Here is a 24,579-nt window from a genome sequence, read left to right as displayed (position 1 = left end):
AACTGATTTTTGCAGGGCAAATATTTTCTGCAAACGGATCAGTTTTGTTGTTTTTCTTATGTAACTGTAACAAGAAAGTGGGTTATGCTTGTAATTTGTCTACTCCAAAAGTAAAATGATACAGACTACCAGTGACACAAAGTAGAAATTGCCAGCGTGATCTTGGGCTGGGTGGAATAGATTTCAAAATTGATTCTGATTTCCTTTCACCTTAAGTGTTACATCAATTTCTATGGTTGCATCCTTGGTTGATATTTGTGTCTTATTTGAAAACCATACTAAAAAGACAAGCACCGCTTGCCAGAAAACTAAGACACTGTAAACGGGGCTATTTGGGTCAAAGTTTGATGGAAAAGCTTTGCATATTTGGGTCTAAAATTGCTTTGACTGTGACCAGAAGCGTGACTTTAAGAAGGGCGTCGACTATATACGGTTTTTTATCTATTTTGTGGATGATATAGGGTTTATTGTATTAATTCCTGTAGGTTTTCAAGCTTGTGTTTGCCAGATGAAGATTATTTCATCGATATAAATCTTTTCTAAAATATTCGACTACGTCCCATCATGGCATGGCTCAAGATATCTTGTTCTATTGTTGTCATAAATATGTTGGCATAATTTGGGGCAAAGGGTTTCCCCATTGCCTTAAGGGAGGTTAATAAAACTACCATTACACCCTCCTTTATAAGAGTCGGTTAATTGAAGTTCAGGCTGGTTGTTCTTAACTTTTTCGAAAATCTGAGGCTGAATGGTTCTTAATTTGTTCTTAAATCTATAGGGTACAAGCAGTGCTATTGCTAGCTTTTCGCTTTTCATAAGTAATTGCATTATACAAACCAGACTTTCTTTCGCATCTCTCTAAAAACACCCATTTCTCTAAATTAAACAATCAGTCACGAATGGTTTCACCACAGAACACATTTTGCGAGCAGAAAATGGCGTCATCGATTAAACTTCGCATGTGTATTAATGCAAAATTTTGAGAGCCAACGGACCCTGGAACAAATGCTGGTTCGTATCCCCAAGACATAAACTGACTTTCAATATAAGCTTGGCCAACAAACCATGATCTAATTTATCCAGTAAGCAGTGATTCCTGGCACGCAGAAGATTCGGATTGACCTTTCAAAATCAAACCATAATCCAAAGAGTTAAAAATAAAGAAATACATGTAACGGACCGGGGAAAATGTGGTTAAACATTGAGAATCTTCTTTTGGTTTGATCTAGGTGCGGCCTGCAAAGTCTGGAATCGGTCCAAAACAATCTTTGCAGTCAAGGTGTACAATGTGATATGGTATAGCAAAAAGTCTTCAGATTTCGAACAATCAATGCTAGAAATTTCTGGTCTTTTTACATCTAAGGATAATTTTTCCCTTGTTTGCCATGCATATTTTTCTTTCTAAACCAAGAAAAACACTGTTGAAACTTAAAAAAAATTCGTTGGTAGAATACAAAGGTCTTTCAAGCTAGAAAGTTAAAACTTAGATTTTCAATAAACTAAGTGCAAATCAAATGTTTTCTTAATTCCAAGATATAATATTCACACCTGTTTACAATACTGAACGAGCAAAGTAGCAGGAGTTGTGGAAAAAAATTTTATTGGAAAATTATCAATGATTTTCGTGAAGATTCTTGCCCTGTCCCGTCTCTGAATATCAAAACTGTTACTTACTAAACATTTTACAACATGCTTGCATAGCAGCTTTAAAACAAAACATTAGAATATTACTGTTCATGCTCAATTAGAAATGATGTTCGGCCAGGTCGAAAACGCGGAAAACGCGGAACACGCGGAAAAGTGAAATTTTGCTTTAAGTTTCTAGAATGCAAATATATAAACAAAGCAACAGAGATCTTTCAAGAACTGAAATATAAGAACTGATTTGTACGAGGGTGAAAATCGAAAACGAGGAAAACGCGGAAACTTTTTATAATCAATCATATTTGCTAATTTTATGAGAAGAGAGGTATATAATGATTAATTAAGCCTTTGTTAAATCGATTGATTAATATTTTCATCCTCGTTCAAAATCGAAAACAAAAAAGTAATCACGGCAACCTCGTAGAAGAATTGTTTATTGATTACAAAAAACGATCGCTGTATACAGCTAACCAGTATATGATGAAACCATTCCTTAATAAGATAGCTAGCATGGAACAGTTGCCAAAATTGAGATACAGATTTCAATAACCCTAAACCAATCTTTTCAATCCCAATATCTTCAGGTAGGTTATTGTCTTTTCAGCGTGCAAAAGTTTTTTAAACCTTAGGTAAACTGTAGCAATGGATTGCAAATAACCATTCCAATTTACTCGTAGCAAATTTAGTCTACCAACTAATATTTATACTCTCAGATACACCGTTATTAGCACATGGCCATAATATTTGCATGGGCGGTGTCTGCTGCAAAAGAAGTGATTCCGAACTGCTAAGTCCTTGGTGGAAAAACATGGTGCGCAGGTCAAGATCCCGAAGAATGGAGACGATTTCAAAGCCTCTTTTGTTACTTATACTGGCGGTGCCAAGAAAGGGTTCAATGGCAGCCCCAGGGGGGAACACGCTGCCATTTCTCGCCGAGATTACTTTGTATTTCGTCTAAATTTGATAAGAAAATGTATTTTTTGTGGTGTAATTCAATACTGAAACTGCCTTCACCTAACAAAAGGTTGGTTATGAGCATTCTCTAAGGCGGCGTTCATTGTTTATAACAAGGCGTTTTCCAGCATTAAAAATGACATGAGTTAAAATTCTTGCTTTGTTCCCCCATAAGCTTGATGGGTGGCACCGCCACTATTTGGGCCACTATCCGCCACTCTAACTAGACAATTGGTCTATGTGATTCTTCTGAAATTAGTGAAAACATAAGAATGGTTTGGAGACAGATGCTCATATTCTTTAACATATCTATTCAGGGGAAATGAAATCACTATCCTACTTCCACTGTCCCGGGACAAAGATGTACAATTACTGTTCGCAAGACTTGAGGTTCACAGTTGACCGTGGTGACCTGTATGGCAGCGTTTAAAAAGGCTGTATTTCGTCATTCGAAACTTTGCTGTCAAAATCATGTTTCATAATTCTGGAGAGAACGAAACAAAAATAGAAAAAAGAGCGACCAGCATTATTTAGGGGTGTGAAATCGTCACATCTTGCCAAGGCAATGACGGGGAAGCAAAAAAAAATAAAACTGAAGACCTGGTTTAAAAGTTATGTTCAGCTTGATAAATTATGCCATCTTTAAATATTCGACAGAATCACTGCCTGCGTTGCTTGCAATATTCACACTGATCATCTCGTTTTGAATGTGAAACAAACCCTCCAGTGCCAGTCGGGGACCGCGATCGTTGGTGCCAGTATGATAGGAAGGGCGAGTCGCAACAAATTTTACGGTTCCATTCTTGCTGGGTCACTGTAAACGGGTCAGAATCAAAGAGTAAACAATCTCTTGATGTCTGCCCAGGGTTTCTGCACCCATAGCTCATTTGACCACGCCCTTTTGCTAGCAGAAAACGCCCTTTTGCTAGCAGAAAACGCCTTTTTACCATCAGATAACGCCCATGCTTCCAGAAAGGGGAAACCAATGATTCGTGTTTTCAGTTTCTAAATTATAGAATCATGTCATGAGAAACTCCACAGAAATATTGACTCGAATTACAGAATTTATCATGGCTAGCGCAACACCCTGCCATTGACTTTGATTGGTCAACACAGCCTGCAAATCAGTAAATAACCAATTAAATTGCGATCTGGACCATTCGAATTATTAGCAGTGCTTTTTTCAACAAGAAGTCTTTTAGGTCAAAGGGCATATGTCGCATTAGCAGTTGGTTAATACAGCAAAAAATCTGTGGAAAATCCTTGATCCCGGGGTTTGTACTAAACAAAACAGAAAAATGCAAATGCGTTAGCCAATTAGGTTCACGACACATGCCTTTTGAGCAGATTCTGAGAAAGTGTTTCAATATTTTACGTTATTATTCCAATTTGATGTTTTATTCCAACATCTTTGATCCAAAACTTCCCAATAAGATATCATAATTAAGGATCATGAGCAGAAACGTTCTTTGTTTTTCCTACTAACACACTGTACTCTGTCTAATTGGGAGTTTGCAAGTTGATAAATGGAGCTTAAAATTCCTTCTACAAGTTTTAGAAGGAAGTTCGTTGTTAAAAAGTACATAGCAGATTTTAACTTTCCGATTGCAACCAAAATCAATTAGAAATTGCAATCCGAAAAAGATGAGAGCAAAGTGGTACCCGAGTAAATTTAAGGGAGTGTTACAAAAGTAAAATGAAGGGTACTAGATAATCTTCATGCTCTTGGTATCCTCGGTCAGAAATTATGGAGAATACTCACTTCAGAAATGGCGCAATTTCTCATAATGAGAGGAGTCAATGCCGACGAAAGCCTAAACGTTTTTGGATCATGAATATCGATCATTGAAACTAGAAAGGGAATTATTTGTAACTTTTAATGTTTCCATAAAATAGAAATACTTTAATGATTGTCAAATCAATGTGTGTAGTAAAGGAGAAGGAAGTCGTTTCTTTATGGCCCTTGTTACGTAACTTACAAGTTTTGGCATATCATCTGAGTGAAAGCATTCTCCGTGTTTGACGCATTTTCTAATCTTTCGGTTACTTTTTTTACTCAGATCTTATTTCCAACATCGACATATGAACCACCGTTTTAAGTACGAAAATGTAGATCTAATTTATCACTTCTACGTAGGAAAATTCCACGAATTTAGCAGGAGATTTTACTCTCTCAAACCCATGGAAAAGCAGACAGGAGGCTCACTGACAGATATTTTCATATATCTACCTGTTGTATCCACCCACCGTCAGGGTCTACTAAAGGTTCGATTTTTGAGAATAGCACGGAAAGCGTGCTAGAGTTTATTTCCTCGCACACTCCACAGAGTATGAGCGTCGTACAATGACAAAAGATAAGCAGCAATTTACAACCACATACGGATTGAAAGTCAGTTAAATAAAGAATGATGCTTTCGATTGGCTCCTTGATTGTGACCAATCAGCTGCCACAAACCCATAACATTGCCGAAGAATCCAACAAAGAAAACGAACAAAAATAATCGATTTTTTTGTCTATGCAAAGCACTTGGTAAAAAGATTAACTTTCTTTCAAAATTTTCGTCACTTAAGATCCTGGACAAAATATCCATCGCTGCACCTTGAATTTATCTTTGACTGGGAAAAGGGAAAAATCTTAAATTTCTTAAAAAATCTTTCTTTCCCTCTCGTATCAGCGTTGCTTAAAAATCGCTACTGGCTTTAGTGATTTTTACTTGATTTCAATCGTTTTTACTCTATAACCAACAACATTTTAGAAAAAGTGGGCACAGGGAGCATCCTTAAATCTATTATCGCTTCTCCCCTGCCCCGAATTACTTATGCTTCGATGTGGGCATCTCTTCTATTTAAACACAGAAAACAGAGGGAGGGAATGAGACATTCCATAATTTATGGTACACTGCACCTATTCAGGCGATTGTCTCAATAACAGTCATAGTTGTCCCCAGGATTCAGTATTAGGACCTCTACTCTTCGTTCTGCGTGCATTAAAGAACTTTCTTTCGTACGCAGATTAGAATAAAAATTCTTCAAACAACACTGAGATTAATTGCTCTATTTCAAAAGAATTTGGTGAAAAAATTGGGTAGTTTGAGAATCATCACTTGAAACAGAAAGAGGCACTTAGACAGAGATTTTGCTTAATCATTAAAAAGGAATAAAAGTGATAAATTAAGTAATGAATTAAGTACCAAACGAATTGAATATATCTAAAAGAATTCAAATTAGGTTTTCATTAGCATCACATTAAATTGGAGCTGCTGTCCGTGCTAAAATCATCTTTTTCTATGAAAGAAAAAAGTTATTCTTAGCTTAGGTTGAACATCATTCGAGAAAAAATGATTAATTTCACGGTGAAAACAGTTCAGCTTTCTTCTACTTCAGTTTCATCAAAGGTACATTTCAATGTGCCATATTCTGCTTAGTTACAGTTTGGCAAGAAAGAGATGCAGTGAATATGGTCGCGGACTACAGGTCTAAGAGTCCAGTGCTTGAGTCCCTGACATGACCAAATTTTCACCAAGATAGAGGGGAGTCGCCAGCTCTGTGCAATTCCAGGCGTAGAAATCACGATGCTTTAACACATTGAGAGGAAGGACCAGGACACTGCTCGAAACTACCCTTGGGTTGTAGGTAGAAGCAAACACAAATGCAAGTTGTCTCCTGCTTGTGAAAGGCGTTAGGTCGTTAGGAGAATATGTTGCTTGATTTTCGATTACGTTCCCTGTTGTGCTTCGATTGCATATAGGAATCTTCTTGTAGAATGTCAGTGACAGATGTTTGTATTCAGGCAATGTGGCCTTGCGTACTTGCAAGACATCGAAGTGAATTTCTTCTGAAAACTCATCTCTTGTCTCTCTCTCTTTATCCTCCGCATTTTTCCCTACCACTCCTTTTCCTCGACACTTTGATGCTCTGAAACCCAGGTTATAAGCTCGTGTGTTTTTTGTTGAGATTTCGATCTAGAGCTACGTTGTACTTTTCTGTGTGCAGGCTTTGAGCATAAACAGCTTTCCGATGGTACATTGATACAAACTCCAAAAGGGCAAGAAGAATTAAACTTGCAAAAACAATAGAAGTAAGCCCGGTCTGCAACAAGAGTATTTAAACTGGAATCCAAGAATTCAAGAAAAGCACACAGTTTTGACTTAAAAATTTTGAGGTCGTTTAAATGTAATAAGAAGGGAATCAACTCAATGGTAGTTTCTCAATAAAATGCAAAATTGTTAAAACATACCTTTACTTCGGGCAATTGACAAAAACATTTTCCATCTTGCAAGGTTCTTGACAGAAAACGGTTTTAGTTACAACATCTTTTTGCAGTACGCTATTAAACTTTGCCTTAAGTACCAACTGCGTATTGACGTCATTGCATGGTCCAGCCATGGTCGCGAAGTGTCTTGGAATGGCACCTGTTCTCTCTGGTAGGATATTTCAAACAAATAGATTCAAGTCGCTTCAAAAATTTTATGATGATCAGACCTAAAAACTAGTCATATTGCAGAGGTAAATTTACAAATATTTTTTCAAAATTTTCTCATCACCGTGCCCATTATTGTAAAGTATAAAACATTCAGACAAAAAATTCCTACCAAAAAAATTAAATGCGGATAAAATCATCAATTTAGGACTAATTTAGCCAAATATCTACGTATTGAAATATCTTTAACTTTTTCTAAATTTTCTTCCAGCTGGAAAAAAACTTAGACCAAAAATGCATTAAACTGAGGATATATCAAGCGCTTTTCGCATCGAATGAAAATGAACATCATCCTGCATAATGTTTAATACACAACCTGCTTTTCCCATCAAAACAGCACCAACACGTTTTCAGGACCTTTTTAAGATCATCAAATCTGTCATAAAGCAGAAAACCTTTTGCTTGTTAGCTAGATGCCAGGTTGATGCCAGTTAGATGCTATCAAAAAACAACTAGCTTTTAGGGGCTATTTCACAAGATGAGGTGATAGATCCTTACGGCAGTCAGGATTAGTTTCTGGATCCGCCCCTCTAGGAAATCACATCTATGAAATATCAGGAACTTGCCCAAGGAATATCAGTCTAATGAAGAGCACTAAAAAGAGCAAAAATTAAAAGAAAGAAAGAAATGACGAGATTAAAGTACATATTTAATATCACTCACTCGTCAAAGTGAAAAACTGTGATCCAGGCCCGCTCCTTTCCTGCTCAAGGGTTCTTTTGCTGTTTGTTGTTGATTTCTGATCCTCCAGTTCTGTTAGAGAAATACCTCTCATACCGTTAGACAATAGACATGGAAAAAATTGATGTACACAGTAACAAAAAACTGCTACTTTGTCTGCACTGCACCATGTGAAAGTCAGTTGTTACCCCTTAGCTGTAGACTCAAAATATCTAATGCCCACTCAATTTCATGTTTTTCAAACCAACTGTTGGGATTTTTGCCTCCTCTCACCATATTGAATTTTTATAACTTTTGTGATCTGTTGATTCCAGCAAATATACTCTATGTAAAATGTTATGTGTTGAATTTTGTAAATTAGAATTATAATATAAAGCCAGTGAAAACCTAAGAATGTTTCAAATCAAAATAAGATCAGAGTAGCATTGGTGACAGCGGTGGGATACACACAACTCTGTTACTGTGTGTTGCTAGTAGACAATTGTCGATCATCTTGATATATTTTTGACCAACAATCGTACTGTATACATAAACAGTGAAGCTCTTATAACTTTGCTCGCCTTGAAGGGAACTAAAGGCTTTCCAAAAAAGAAGAAACAAAATTTTGAAATGTTTTAATGGGGTAGAAGCAACAACAGATACCTTTGATGCAGTCATATATGGAATAGAATAAAAGACCTAAGGTTGCCAATGAAAAGCGTAAATAATGGAAAAAAGTCATTTTCCTCTGAGATGGGATGGAAAGCAACTCAAAATTAATAAAAACAAGAAAGAAAATGCCCTGCTGAAATACATATGCGATTAATTAAACATAATAGTGCCCTAGAAAACAAATAGGTTTGATCTTACTCCCTTCCTATAAAAAAATCAAGGGCCTAGGACCGCTTGCAGGTCTTTTCAATTCACAAGATAATGTAATTCAAATGCTTACTTGCACAATCAGGCCATGGCCTTCCTCCAACACCGAGATTTACATGTCGCAACGACGGTCCATAACCAGTGACTCCATACCAAGTCCCATCCGCTGAACATGTGTAGACAAAATAAGTCTTGTCGTCATCTTTGGATCTTACTATGTCAAAGCCAATTCGGCATGCAAAAGTGCAAACCACAAATCTTCCCATCGGATGATAGCAAGTTAAAGCTCCATTTCTTGGTTGATCCTTTGTATTACAAATGCTTTTATGATCTGTGGATAAAAAGGCGATATTTTTAAAATATACAGCCATTTTTTTTGGTAAATATCAAGATATTGCTAACTGTAAATTAACAGCATAAATTTGGTTAGTGTTCCACCAACACGTCCATTTTGAAAATGAACAGGAGGTTTAAGGTTCGAAGGGGGGAGAGATGGCAAAATGTATCAAGACTTGAGAATGCATTGGCACTCTATCATTGATTTGAGTAAAGTAATTCTCGAGCCATACACTTCTGTTTAGGCTTCCTAGCAACAAAAGAAAAACTTCATGGCTACTTTACTTATGTTCATTGTATCTGAGTTTATCTGGTTTTCTTTTGCCGGTTTACTCGGGCAAAAAATCGGGCAAAAAATCGGGCAAAAAATCGGGCAAAAGCCTTCTCCAAAGCCAAAAAGACTACATTTCAAAATTTTTATAAACCTGAGAGAAACAAAATGAATTGATCATGATCGTGAGCGCTTTTGGAAGCAATCAAAATAAAAAATTTGTGCAATTTACATAATAATTCTAAATGAAACGAGAAAACTTTCCAAGAAATTATAGATGTTATCCTTTCTGCATTTATATTTCTAAAAGCTCGATAGTGGACAGGATTTCCCAACTGTTTGTAATCGTGTAAATGTTAAACATATTGCTAATGATAGGACTTCGATGCTAGAACTTTGCTAATTAGTCGTCAAAACGACTTCAAGCACTTGTCGGTGAATGTTCTTCAAATGTGTCAAACCCAAAGTCACCTGGTTGTACTAGAGAATTGATTTTTACTACAATATAATGGATAAAGTCTTTGCAGAAATCTATACGCGATTGGGTGTCAATCACCAGAACATTTTGCATGCTTAAGGGAATGTATGCGTTAATGCTAAGCCTGTGACAGAAAGCATCAGAAAAGAAATGTAACAAAAACTCTCCAATAGCCACAAAATAAGCATCCCATTCTACCAAAAATTTGTTAAAAATCATGCATGATGACAATGTTTCGGATTTAGGTCCCCATTTTCCTGAAATGATGCAGGTTCTTGCCACTATGCCAGCAGCATCATGCTCAGCAGGACGATCATTCAGCTCGCTAAGACTGAAGCGCATAAAGACATATCTCCGTAACACAATGGGAGAAAAGGCTCAAGAATGTTATTATACAACTCTTGTTCTAATAAAAGATATCGAAAAGTTTATCGATATATTTGGTCATTGGAAGCGATTCGTATTAAAAGTTAAGGAAAAATCGAAAACTATTTAGTAACGTTCTAGTGTTTTTGAAATATCGTTGAGATAAAAATGCTCACAAGTTTAACTCATTTTTAGCTAATAATACTAGAAGCTTAGATGTGATAAAAGTATTTTCGGTGAAAATTTGGACATTTGTATTCTTCCGGGCAAAAAATTTACCCCCCCCCCTATCTGCACTCACCCCGTGCGCCTATGCTTATGTTAATTGCATCTGTGTTTATCTGGTTTTCTTTCTTTATTTATGACTCTAGAGACCCTTGACAATATCTGCAAAACGTCTGTGTTTCTTCTTCGCTATAGGAAAGCTCTTGCCAGTCCAGCTTTTTGAGTTATCCATGATTTGTCTCAAACAACTTTTCACAAAATCTCTCGTAAATACGTGCACTAAGTTCATAGACTTTTTATAGTTGAAAGCACAAGCACCGTTATGAATGATCTTTGGATCCATCCTACAAGCATGATTGTACCAAGATTAACCATGTGGACACAAAAAGAGCTGATTCCAGTGACAGGGACAACCCTTGTTTCATGGTAAACCATAAATGTTTGAAGAAGACTCCAAAGAGGAACAGGAAATTCGATAATATATATACTTGCTTCCTGTTGGTTCAGTTAGAGGCATGTCTCAACTGGCCTACAAAACCTGAATTACTGCAAGTTATTCTAAAGTACGAACGAAATAAGGTTATAAAACGTTTCTCACCTTTCGAGGCGGAAAATTTTGATTCTTTTGTGCTCTTTTTTTGCACGAGAGTTCTTTTGCTCTTTTGAGATAATCTTTGTTCTTCCAGCTCTGTTGAGAAAATTAACATTTTTAGCTAAAATGCTAGACCAGATTCCTTCTATGAAAATTGCTCTCATGTTTCAAATTAGGACAAGAGCCTTGCAGAGCAAAGCCTTGCAGAGCAGAGCAGAGCCTTGCAGAGCAGAGCCTTGCAGAGCAGAGCCTTGCAGAGCAGAGCCTTGCAGAGCAGAGCATTGCAGAGCAGAGCCTTGCAGAGCCTTGCAGAGCAGAGCCTTGCAGAGCAGAGCTTTGCAGAGCAGAGCCTTGCAGAGCAGAGCCTTGCAGAGCAGAGCCTTGCAGAGCAGAGCCTTGCAGAGCAGAGCCTTGCAGAGCAGAGCCTTGCAGAGCCTTGCAGAGCCTTGCAGAGCAGAGCAGAGCAGAGCAGAGCCTTGCAGAGCCTTGCAGAGCAGAGCCTTGCAGAGCAGAGCCTTGCAGAGCAGAGCCTTGCAGAGCAGAGCAGAGCAGAGCAGAGCAGAGCCTTGCAGAGCAGAGCCTTGCAGAGCAGAGCAGAGCAGAGCAGAGCAGAGCAGAGCAGAGCAGAGCAGAGCAGAGCAGAGCAGAGCAGAGCAGAGCAGAGCAGAGCAGAGCAGAGCAGAGCAGAGCAGAGCAGAGCAGAGCAGAGCAGAGCAGAGCAGAGCAGAGCAGAGCAGAGCAGAGCAGAGCAGAGCAGAGCAGAGCAGAGCAGAGCAGAGCAGAGCAGAGCAGAGCAGAGCAGAGCAGAGCAGAGCAGAGCAGAGCAGAGCAGAGCAGAGCAGAGCAGAGCAGAGCAGAGCAGAGCAGAGCAGAGCAGAGCAGAGCAGAGCAGAGCAGAGCAGAGCAGAGCAGAGCAGAGCAGAGCAGAGCAGAGCAGAGCAGAGCAGAGCAGAGCAGAGCAGAGCAGAGCAGAGCAGAGCAGAGCAGAGCAGAAAAGAACAATACATATAAAATTCTTACCTGTGCAGTCAAGCGATGGCCTTCCACTAAGCTTTATATACTTTCCTGGCGATATATGGGTAAAATGATTAATTCCATACCAAACCCCATCAGCGGAGCAGGCATAGACAGAAAAAGGTTTGTCGACACCTTTGGATATTACTATGTCAAAGTATCTCTTGCATACAAAACCGCAAAAAATCCATTTGTCTATGGGCTCAGAGCAAATTAGAGTTCCTTTTTTTGGTTGATCAGCATTGATAGCACAAATTCTTTTATGATCTGTGTGGATGAAAAGGAAAGATTGTTAAAATACACTGCCATTCTTAAAGGTAAATATCAAGACATTTATTGCTTATTGATCCAACATATTAAGTTATTTGTAAAACTTAGAAATACGATAGATGAAAGGTAAACATGAATAGAAGCTAACCAATGAGGTGCAATAACCCGGAAACGGGTATAAATGACATGGTGTGGCAAGACATGAGAACACATCGGTTCTCCATAATGGACCTTTCCTCGGATCAAGCAAGGTACCAGTCATCTAAATCTGCTTGGCCAGTGCATGGCCAAATGGCTTGCGACTTCTGCATGAACAAGGTGTTGCTAGTGATGTGCTTTGATTTTTCTTCTCAACCACATCAAAAAGGTTGGGATGATTTTAATGTCTGATTTTGCCACTGGCGTCTAAAAAGTGATCTCGATGATGAGAGAACACCATCCTAAGTCTTGTGATGGTCAATTATTCTGTGAACCATCTTACTATTATTTGGTAACGTTTTTTACGTTAATCAGCAAAAAAATTCAAATTAGGAGCTAAACAAAACTTGAAAAGTTGACTCACCATTGGAAGCAAAAGATTTTAGTCCTTGCTCGCTTCTTTTTTGCAGGAGAACTCGTTTGCTGTTTTCTGACGATATCTGGTCTTTAAGTACTTGTGAAGAAAATTACATTAATACGTCACATTGTAACAAGGTTTCTTTCATAAATATCAACCACATATAACATGGACTGATGCCATTTAGCCGTGAAATCTATTTCTCCACATGGAAAACAGGCAGGACGCATTTTTTGAAACTCCGGGAGAGACAGATTCAGATAAGTTACATCAATCTTAGCAACATTCGTAGCTGTATCCGGTGAGCTTCCTAACAATCTGGCAAAGGGCTCAATTTTTGAAGAAAAGGACCCCATGTCTTGCGTTTCGATGTCTCATTAGGAATCATGTACGTCATGGGTTATATGGAGATTGAATTTAGCGTCATAACATGTGATTGTAAAAACAAACAGGATTGTCTTGCGTAGGTTATGGAAGGTTATTTTTCTGGAATTTTGTTTTTGATTTATCTGGAGCTCTAAAGTTTGTTTGTTAATTATTCAAAGTAAATAAAAAATAAAATGATCTCTAGCATTTTACTGCATCATTTCCGTGGAAAAACTTTGCTAGCAGCTTCGAAATTTTATAAACATTAGTAAATTACAATATCTTCATCCTCGTCAAAATCATCAGAATCAATCGATAATCCTGGGACGTCTTCTAAATAAACTTCGTCCTCTGGTATAAAAAGAGAGGCTTAATAGACAGGAGGGCTTCTTTGCCTTCAGATTTTTTCTTAATAAAGGTGCTTAGTAAAGCTTTTATTGTAAATCTTTCCAAACGGCAAAGGGTCGAGCCAAAGCAAGCAGCAAAGCAAGAAGTTATGATACTGTAGCTAACTGAAACTCAGCGCTAACTTTTTCCTTTACTCATCGCATTAAGAAAATGCAATGTTAATGGCATTTCAACTGGGGTCGCTGCATCATCTTGAGGATTCGTCTACCCAATAATCTAGTATTTTGTTCCAAATGACTGTTGAGTATGAAATACGAAAGGGTGAAGATATTGCCACATGGAATGAAAAACTGACATGTACAAAGAATGAAAATTATTAGCCAGAATAAACACTATAGACTAGTATAGAAATGGTTTAGCTAAAATACAATAACTGTGCAAAACTGGGTATCAGAAAAGAAGGAAAAACTGTTGCAACTTGCTAAAGGCAAAAGGAGGACAGGACCGATCACTGGCTTTTTGGAATGCAAAAGAAGAAATGCAACTTCTGATATCATTTGATTCGAGTAGTTCCCAAAAGGATAGAACTAAACATTTTGTTAAAATACCTTATGTCAGCACCTAATAAGTCTGAAAAACAGACAACAAACTAATCAAGCAGATGATTACCAAAACTTCGCGGGAACCTTCTTATTGTGATTTGGCTGTGATATTATGGTTAATTAATATATCAAATTGGCTATAAAGAAAATAAATTTTATGAAAGCATCTGCAGTTTGGCCCTATCTGTTGACATAGAAAATCTAAGAGAAAATCTTAACTCTCTTACAAAGCTTAAACTTTGAAAAAAATAACTTTGGCTTTTGCATCATATTGAGATATTCTTGATCAACCGTATCTTTTCTCAAATTCAGTATTGAGAAAAGGTTGCAGAAAAATAGATTTAGTTAACATTTAATTCTAGGTGAGACATAAACTTTCAATGAGCTTTATTTTTTAATCATTATAGCGTGAATTGATATAAAAAAAGAGAAGAGAAGAGAAGAAAAGAGAAAGGAATGGAAGCCAAGAGAAGCGAAGCGAACAAAAGAGAAGACATAACAAAACATAACAGAACATAACAGACCGTAACAGAAGATAACAGAACATAACATAACAGAACATAACATAATAGAAAATAACATAACATAACATAACATAACATAACATAACATAACATAACATAACAAAACATAACATAACATAACATAACATAGCATAGCATAGCATAGCATAGCATAGCATAGCATAGCATAGCATAGCATAGCATAGCATAACATAGCATAACATAACAGAAGAGGAACACAACAGAACAGGAACAAAACAGATAAAATTCTTACTTGAGCAGTCAGGCCATGGCCTTCCACTGAGTTTTACAAACTTCACTGGCGATGTATAGGTAAATTGATTATATCCATACCAAAGCCCATCAGATGTACACATGTAGAAATCATAAGTGTTTGTCTTGTCTTTAGATCTTACAATGCCAAAGCCTTTTTGGCATGCTACACTGCAAATAGTGGATCCTCCTTCATCTTTATGGCAAACGAGAGCTCCATTTCTTGGTGGGTTTATCAATTTACAGTGGTCGTTTGGAACTGTGGATGAAAGAGAATCATATAAATTAAAACCTCATAAGAGAATGCAACAAATCAACCCACCAATTTTGATGCAGCACCTCTTGCAATTTGTTATTTTCCACCATTCTGATAGCAAAGGCATAGGATCCGGCCCATTTTATATCAGATTCGATGCATGCCGTTCTTATGAACGAAAACTGTCACAATAGACATTAAAATTGTATAAGCACTGAAGACCTCTAAAAAGCACACTCTAAGTTGAATTTCTTTACAGGGACGTCAACAAAAAACATGATTTACACACGGCCCCTAAAATAACAAAACAATTAGTGGATGATACATCCCCTAAAAACACTTTATTCTTCATTTGTCACTGGACTTGTGGCACATATATCTGGTTCCAGGTATAGCACATACATTCAAAGGAAGATTGTAGAGCGAGTCCAAAAAGATGGCCGACGCTTGGCCTTCAAAGGCCCTTTGAGTATGACAAAAAGAGATGTGGGAAAACTTTAGCATTATTGTAAAAAAATATTTCAGAAGTTCATTTTATGAAAAAATAATGAACATCAATAGCGGCATACTTATTTTGTGTCCGTTGATGAATAAAGGCAGAAACAATCCCAGAATGAATACGAAGCAGGAAGGAGTCATGATGAATCTGGGCTGTTCACCGTCTTCAGTCTTCGTGGACTGCACCAGAGTTTAACTTCATGATTTATGTGACAGGTTAAAGTACTTTTTTTGAAAGAAGAGCTTTAAGGTGAACAAATTGCCGGATAACTCATGTTTGCTTACTCATTTGCTTACGTATCGCTTTACAAGAGTACTTAAGAGGCACAATTATAAGAAGATTATGCTGCAACGCCATCATTATTACAGATTTCAGAAAGAACAAGTCAACAAATAATACTAGCGTGTCCCATGTTTAAGGAGTGCAAAACTCCGAATATTTTCATGCATTTTTAATCAAGCAAGTATTAAAATCATTCCTATTGCTGAATATCAACGTATAATTTCTAGGTTTTTATTTTTAAGATTTTACATTACCTTTAATGTAACATTGCCACTTCAAGAGGCCTTGTTAGTACAACTGGTTAAAATTTGAACAGATAAATCAACAACTGGAAGAAGGCACCTAAACAGTGTTTTGATCACCTTGCATGTGATGCTAGGTTACATACGGTAATGTCTCTAGAACTTAGAGTTAACGAATGTTTGCTTATTCGTTAACTCTAAAAATGCGGCCTTAAAATCTAGACAGCAGATAAATAGGGATGGAAACGGGTAAGGGTAAGCTAGAAATGGGTAAGCTAGAATGAAAGCAGGACTCAGTATTCGACTATCTTCAAATGTCAACCAGAGCAGTTTGGTTTCAAAACATTTTGTGCTGAAACAAGAATCATATTCAACATCGAATCACTCAGAATACATCCTATGTTAGTGTATTCGAATAAAAAAAGATATATCTTTTCTTACATTTTAGCTCTTTCGTTTCCAATATATTTATTTGCATAATGCCATTTCAAAATTATAGTGCAAATTTCACTTTTTAGGGCAATTTGTATCTCGCTTCCCTGCTTATAAAATATTCTTTGGCTGTTCCATTGCCTGGTACGCACGTTAAAGGACACGTGGTAGGACATTCGAATTATTATAGCTTAAATCACATTGGTCAACAGTCCAGATCCTGCACATTTATTAACTTTTTATAAAAATAATGACCTTAAATACCTACAAGTAATAAAATAGTCAATGATTCTAGCTTGGTCACATATTTATGATCAATGCTATAATTCCATGCTTCCATGTCATTTGCTGCACCTTGAAATTCTTCGTCACATTAATGCTTCTTCATTTATTTTTTTCATTGGTCAACAAAAGCCAGCAGGTTAAATGGTTTTACTACCTGATATGCTATATGGCATCAACAGAATTAGTTTGAATTTTTGGTTCTAGATTTAAAGAAATTGTGAATCCACCAAGAACTGTATATGAGATTTACGGTAAACAAAGGAAAAGATATAATTTCATTCTCAAACCTTCAAATGGCATGAAAAATCAATTGAAGAAACTCTGCGCGAGAAGAGATGCCACAAGGAAAAGGCCGTCATATTGAAAAAATAGATGTTGAAAACTAAAGGACTTTGTTCTCAGAAAGATATGTAAAATTGCACCGGAAAACATAAAAAGGTAGAGAAGGCGAAGTGCCTTTTGAAGCCCATAGTACATGGGCGTTGAAACACAAAACTCGTAGGCTAAAAGGCAATCGAGATAGCTTGGCCAATCCATTTGCTTGCTGTCTCCTCAACAGTGTCGCCATGTTGTGGAGACGAAGGACAGGAAATCTCTTGGTAATCGAGCCCATTCGTGCATATTCGCGATTTTCATGTCATTGTGCATGTTTAAAACAAATAAAGGCTTGTAGTTCTTGGTCTTTGCAAACGTAGCATTTGTCATGAATACAAAAACAGGCATAATATTCCAGTTTTAAATGGCAGCGATTTAGGGAAATTACAAATACAGAAAGCAGTATTTAGAAGAACTAGATTTCTCAACACAGCCGCACCCAATATAATATTTCGTAACAAAATAGGGGTGCATAAACAACTTGGTTTTGAAACACAATATATTCAAACTCTAGCGTTCACCTAGAAACTTTGCAATAAAGTTAATCGTTTCGATCAAAATGACATCACCAAGAAGTTTCCCCAGGCCCTTCTAAAGCTCTAAAGGCTGGTTTATACTATAATATTAAAGAACTTTGATAATATTTCCATCATATTTTGATCACATTTTTCGAAGTCGTCATACTAGAGTTATCACATTACTCTAAGATTTCTTTGATTGTTTATTAAAATAGGTTGATCATATATCCTTCACATAATTTTTTTTCTGACTATGGCTCAGAAAAATTGCCCTATCATCAATGATCTTAAAATATGTCGGCATTCCTGGCCTCAGTTTGGAGAAATAATGAAATAAATGTTGATATTTTGCGGAAAATTTTAAAATAAACCATATCATGATGACAGAAGAAGTATATTTTAGGCCAACTTCACTGGTAAGGCCCCGTTCCCAGGACCGCTGAAAGGTTTTTGTGGCTCTGCAGCAGAACAGAAAGACGGGGCCCAATGCGAATGAAGCGAGCAGAAAACTTTTGTGACCATGCCCTTTACATTAGCCTAAATTCATTCATCTTCTTGAAATATTTTTTATCTATTTTCAGAATCAATTCAATTTTAAAACGTAATTCATTACTTTACGAGGCCTCCTAGACCTTTTGGACCTAAGGCAATCCCCCCCCCCCCCCCCCCTCTTGGCGGCTCTGCCCGGTCACACAGCTCCATTTTCGTTTTAAGATGGACTAAATCTATCTGTTTTTTCTTTTTGTCCACACTGCCCTGCTACGAAAATGAAGTCATTTGAAAACGCCAACAATAACAACAACGTAAATCAAAATGGCATTTCTTATTACAAACATTTTATTCACAACTTAATTTCATATAATCTTATTAATTTTGCTTCCAATTTGGTAAGGATTCGTAGAAGCCTCTATTTAAAAATGAGGCTAACAACAGCGTTGTTGTTGGAGCAGTGTGAACTCTTACCGTATTTATAAAAGTATTGTAAACCGGCAAGTTTGAAGGGGTTTCGTTTTTATTAATAAAATCGGAAAAACGGTAAAGGAAAACTGATAGTGGTGTTAGCTGCCACAGCAAGAATTCTCGGCAGTGCCTTGAGATAGCCGCATTTCTCTTTTTCTCTTCTCCGTAGCAATGGCTTCACTGCTAAGCAATAGAAAACACTATTTAGGGAAATTCCCTGCTATACGCAGTGCACACTGTCATGTTCATTCACTTCGAAAAATACAAGAAGTAGGCAAGTGACGAATTCGCAGATTTCAGATTGGGTGATATCATTTTGGAATCAAAATCTGAAGCATTTGTGAGCTACGTCAAGGTATATTGTATTAATCAAAATGAATCACAACTGAACTGACGTCAAGACAATGAAAGGTTTTAGCAGGTATCTCGATACAACCTGATTTTTCGGTCCCTATACAATAAGATGCATACAGTGTCATGGCCTTTGAAGTTGTGCTGCAAAAGGTTGCATGGAGAATTGCACTCTTTCATTTAAATTTCCGCTTATCCTCGCCTTATATTTGATCTCTTAAGGACCATTTTTGCAGGGGTCCATATCCGTGGGTGCAGTTCAATTTTCCGAAAGTTACACGTTGACATGGCTGAATAGAGATTGGTCTAATACCAAGGAGGTCACTGTAATAAGAACAATAGAAATGTAGCAATAATGGCACCGAAGTGATGACGACACAACAAACTATTTTAAGAATTTTTCAATTTTGACCCTACATCCCTAGAGAGCATCAAGAAATACTTCTAACTGTGCTATATCAGTTGGATGTGGCACGAATTGGCTGAGATATGGCAATATAAGCACATGCTCAAAACTCTATGAACCAGGCCAGAAGAACAGTAATTCCGTTAGCAAACTTGAAATCTTTCATTGGCCACATCTCACCCAATTTTGAACATCTCTAACTGATTTTGCATGTTGAGGGGTATGTTATGCCATTCTCTCAGATTATGTGATCAAAATTAAGAAATTCTAGGGTTAGAAAATAGGATGAAATTTGAGGAATTATTAAAATTTATTTTTCAAAGATGTCATATATACAATAAATGAAAACTTGAGGCAGACATCTTCAGAAATTCAACATTTGTTAGAACTCAACTAAAATGAGAAATACTATCAATGATAATAACTACATTATGAAACAGCCAAACTTAATGTGAATGACTATTAGTGTGATACCTAACTTTTAGTCAAGACAAAACAATAGATTACAACAAAAACACAATTAATTACACCTTTGTGTAATGCGTCAAAACAGTCTGTTTATTAACTGCTAAAGAATATAGCAAGCATAACAGTTCATTCAACATGAGAAGAGATAAGAATGTAGAAATATATTCTATGAAAAAAATTGATGTTTAACTTGAGCTGATACAGAAACTATAACAAAAGCATTTTGCAACATATTTAGAAATGTTTGCTAGCATTGAATTTCAAAGCATTTTGGGAAAAGAAAACTTAACTTGAGGAGTACATACCTTTCAAACATAAAAACATGGGGATGAAAAAAGGACTAATTTTTACACACAGCAATATACTAACATCTTCAGCAAAAATTGCAAATGGCTATGACACAACTACATAAAAACAACATGAATATAGAGACAAAACTCAATTATATTTTTCACTAAGTGCTTCAAATTTTGGATTTGTTAATATAGCTTAAAAGGCAAGTTTCCAAATATCAGTAAGTAGTTCTTATTTTGATTTTTCATTTGCTGGCAGTAATGCTTATAGCAAATATGGCATAATTATATGCTTATACCATGCCAAATTTATTTTTAAACTATGCTACTGGAGACTGGCTTTCAATTTTCAATATTCAAGGACTACTAGATGTTAGAAAGTTGATGCTAGATAGATGGGGAATGTTAGGAATAATGGTCTTGCATTCAGATACTCTTGCAATCTTAGATACTCTAAATTAAAGTCAGTTTAAGTTATGAACACAAGAAATTCAAGATATCAAACAATATTTCAAACTGTTGAATGGGTACTTGAGAATAGCTAGAAATGGACCTTGTATATACAGGTTTTGTAACTTTGGTGCTAATGCACAAGCGCAAATCTCAGCATGTGTGCATTCATTTTAAACCTTATATAGGCCTTGTGCAAGAGATGCATGTTAATGCATGCACTCAAAATTAGCATAATAATTGAATCACTAAAATAGAAGTTTTATACCCACCGAAGGAAATATTTCCCCTATGCAATTGAAATCATTAACATTTTCATTATTCATAGTGCAATTAAGTAGCTTTTCTACTGTTCAACAGCTAAAAGGTGAATATCAACTATAAATTACTCTAAATATTTTCAAACAATCAGCTCTCTTCCTCAAAAAAATTGATAATAGCTTCATATACCAGAAAACATATTGCAGTGTTTGGAATTTGTCTAACTAAGTTGGTACCAAAGCCACCATATAGTCCAACACGTCCCTCTTCCTTTGCAACAGTCAGCAATGTTTGTATGAAATTTCTATATTTCAATTGTCCACTATTTCCATCCTTTATATCCTGTCTCAACCTTGTCCTTACCACTTCATGGGGGTACATTATCACTGTTGCTGCCAACTTTGATGCAACTGATCCAAATACATAATCTGATATGTGAAATTTTTCTTTATTTGTCAAGTGTCTGTGGCTTTTCAAGCGCTTTTTGATATCCTCATATACAATGAAATAAATTATTGTTTCGAAAATCCCTACATATGAGGCACTCATGCCTCTGAAAAATGCTCTCATTCCATGAGTTCTATATGCATTTTGAACACAGTCCAAAATAGTGAGTTTTTGTTGGTTATGGTGCAGCTGTAATTGCGTTTTGATAAACCAAACTGGGTTTGTCGCAGTGCTTGTTGACAAACCAGCACAAACGGCCGCTAACGTAAAAACGGGCCTACTTTCACTCTCAAAGTATGCAGACTCGTTCAATGTCGATTTAACCTTCGAGTAAACGAGAAAATAAACTGACTTTGCTGGTGCAACTCCAAGAGCATTGGGTAATAGGCCTCTGAAAAGCGAAGAAGTACCCTCTGTCCTAACCATGTATCTCATGTATGAGAATAGTTGGTACAGGTAATTCCTCCTCAGAAATGGCTGTGCATGAAACGTAAACCCTCCAGGCAAGTGCAGAGTGCCAACACCACTTTGACCAGCTAAATTCAATACAGGTGACTGAACTACATCAAAGCTTTTTAAAAATGTTGACTGTAATCTCGTCTGTACGACTTCAAGAGGGCATGTTGTTGCCGATGCCATTGTCGCACCAATACCACCGGCTATAAGGTGCACAGCGCTGCTTGGTATCATGTCCCGCCATCTTTTCGGGTCTTCCGAAGCAAAATGTTTTTCTTTATTCATGTCCCTTGTTATTTCAAAATCTAATAAACGTTGAGAATTGCCACAAAATATTCTTCTGCTTTTACCGCATTTTACCTCTTACTGACTGGTGATGTCGAAAGTTCAACAAGGAACAGCAACAGCGCTCGCCTTGCAACCTCGGTTTACGATCCGCTATGACGTCATAAAACAGGATGAACCTGACAGTCCGCATTTCGACACAAACGCTAGAAAGTGTGCTTCCTTTTAGATACGCGAATATAAAAACCTCGCTTGACTGAGAAATATCATAGTTTGGTATAAATTTATTTCATATAAAGATTCAAACAATGCTTTCCTCGTCTTCAGAGCAATACAATTGGCAATTTAGTTATTTTCCAATTTTGAACCAGATTGCCCAAGATTCACATTATACACAAAATAAAAAGACTGTCTTTGACACCGGAGAGATTATAACATAAGTTTTGCATTTAACTTCTTTGCCTTTCAATGGCATAACCTTCTAGGCCATCAAACAGCCACTCTCAAACTCCCAAGAGTTCAGAGAGAAAAAACTTCAGTCCATTCATCAAGGTTCTAAGAAACCGCTGGTAATTTGTCGTGACAAAAACTCAACGTTCACCTTGACGATGGTTGAAATCACAACAATCATCTTTAGGGACCGCGGAAGCAGGGGGCTGAGAGGGCTTAGCCCCCTAAATATTTTGAAAATGTAAACAATTACATTAGAAAAATGTGGGGGGGGGGTTGGTATTTGGCACATTATTTTTTGATGTGGCTCTTTATTTCGAAACTGTCTTTAAGTAACCAAACGTTACTCGTGATCGTTCGCAATTTGCAAAATTAGCGTTCCCGGTTGGTAAAGTGCGCCTTCTGAAGGTAAAAGGGCGTGGTCTTGTTCAAAATACTGCCTCCCCCCCCCCCAAAAAAAAGTCTAGCAGTTGGCGCTGCCAGTGTGCTTGCGTTACTGGTAGCAGTTTTGCTATTTGTTTTATGAAAAGCGAAAGTGATGCAATTTGTTGCTAGCAGAGGCGGTAAGATACAATATAAAAGCAATCGTGCATTTTCAATAGCATCATCGAACTTGATTTTTTATACGAGGAAGAAGATAGGGTCGAAAGAAACCAGAAAAAAACTTGGTCATTTCCAATTGTTGGACAATACGGCGATGTTTGGCGTGGGTGTGAATAATTCTGTGACGTCATGTGAAATGGGATGTCATCTGCCAATTTAAAACCCACTATATTAGTTAAAACAAGCTTTGTTTGAGATTGTTCCTTTTTGAGTAGACGCAAGGTGTTTCGAGCTGCAATTTTTTAAAGGAACGAATTCGAAAATGCGGTTAATAATTTTTGGTCTTGGATACAATGACCAATCATGACGAAACCAGCCACCAATGCCAAAATTCCACATCTTGTTTGCCAAGAAGGATTTTGGCAAGAAAAGGATCCATCCATTAACATGTTCCACAAACGTACACGAGTTGATGGTTCACAGAGCTTTTGGAACATAGCAGATAGAAATTTTAAGTTTAGATAAATAAAAAACCTTCTAAGGAGAGCAAAGTTCGAGCTCCCGCCACCTTTGTTGTTTTTCTACATAACTTTCATTCTACATAACTTCTATCGAGTGATGCAAGAAACTGCTGACAGAAAAAACATAAGATGTAATTGCAAACATCCAAAAAAGTTTCGAGACCTGTATCCCAAAAACAAGGCTTCTACTGGTTGAGTGTTTTTCTTCATGTCAATTCGATGGGACTTGGGTAATGGATAAACTGGTGATTTTATACAATTCTTTGGTGTACGAGAGTTGCTAACGTTTCATAGACGTAGCTTATTTATTAAAGGTTTGGTAGAAGTTTGGCTATTGAAGAAATGACTGATTGTATTTTCAGTTGGATGTTGGACAAAACCACTATTTTTTATACGTATTTGCCTGTTTCGTTTATGGATATGTTGTAGGACTTTAAAGTCTTCCTCTTTTCCTTTTGCGCAATGTAGATAGTAAGGCCAGCCTCGCTTGTATATATCCAAGTGTTTGAGATAAGATTGGTAATATCTATTCAAACTTTTTGAAGTTCATTGTAAATGCCAGGTTGCGTAGTGGTGAAGTTCTGATCTTAGTTTTAGAGTAAATGACAGCCATTAGTCAACGCATGCATTAGTCACCTGATGGGCAGTAGTTTCCCTTCTGCAAAACTTCTACTCTGTGGTTTAGCATTAGTTTTGGCGTGGAAGATTTGACTGTATGGCTTACTTTGTTGTTTTTATTGGTTGTGTTCTGGTAGTCAAGAGAAAATGGTGCATAGCTTTACGTGACTTTTTACAGATTTTATCGCCTCTTTTGTCACTTGCAATCTGTATAACAGTTTTTTAGAAACTTTCAAAAGTACTTAGAAGTACTTTTATTGGTCAGCCACACCGTCCAGCACAGTATATTCATTTGTACTTGTACCAGAATACTTCTAGAGATCTACAAAGAATGAAAATAGCTCTGTCGACTGGATTACTGTAT

General features: G+C 36.9%; 2 protein-coding genes across 2 annotated transcripts; both read right to left on the bottom strand.

Moving 5' to 3' along the window:
* Positions 1-6,835: 6,835 nt before the first annotated feature.
* LOC135686057 (uncharacterized) lies at positions 6,836-15,800 on the bottom strand. The gene is made up of 8 exons (XM_065202208.2): positions 15,643-15,800; positions 14,819-15,076; positions 12,732-12,821; positions 11,906-12,166; positions 10,892-10,981; positions 8,691-8,948; positions 7,742-7,831; positions 6,836-7,019 (listed from the first exon to the last, which is right to left on the bottom strand). Exons 1-8 carry the CDS (start codon positions 15,710-15,712, stop codon positions 6,838-6,840), a joined length of 1,299 nt encoding a protein of 432 aa, XP_065058280.2. The 5' UTR covers positions 15,713-15,800; the 3' UTR covers positions 6,836-6,837.
* A 3,932-nt stretch (positions 15,801-19,732) lies between these two features.
* Positions 19,733-22,546, bottom strand: LOC135686060 (solute carrier family 25 member 36). The gene has a single exon (XM_065202211.2). It carries the CDS (start codon positions 22,081-22,083, stop codon positions 21,043-21,045), a length of 1,041 nt encoding a protein of 346 aa, XP_065058283.2. The 5' UTR covers positions 22,084-22,546; the 3' UTR covers positions 19,733-21,042.
* Between the last annotated feature and the right edge of the window lie 2,033 nt (positions 22,547-24,579).

This window comes from Rhopilema esculentum, chromosome 6, assembly GCF_057945365.1.
Source record: "Rhopilema esculentum isolate cy_ngs chromosome 6, ASM5794536v1, whole genome shotgun sequence".
In the NCBI taxonomy this organism is placed as follows: Eukaryota; Metazoa; Cnidaria; class Scyphozoa; order Rhizostomeae; family Rhizostomatidae; genus Rhopilema; species Rhopilema esculentum.
Note: the sequence above shows the minus strand (reverse complement) of the source record. Positions and strands in the feature narration are given on the sequence as shown.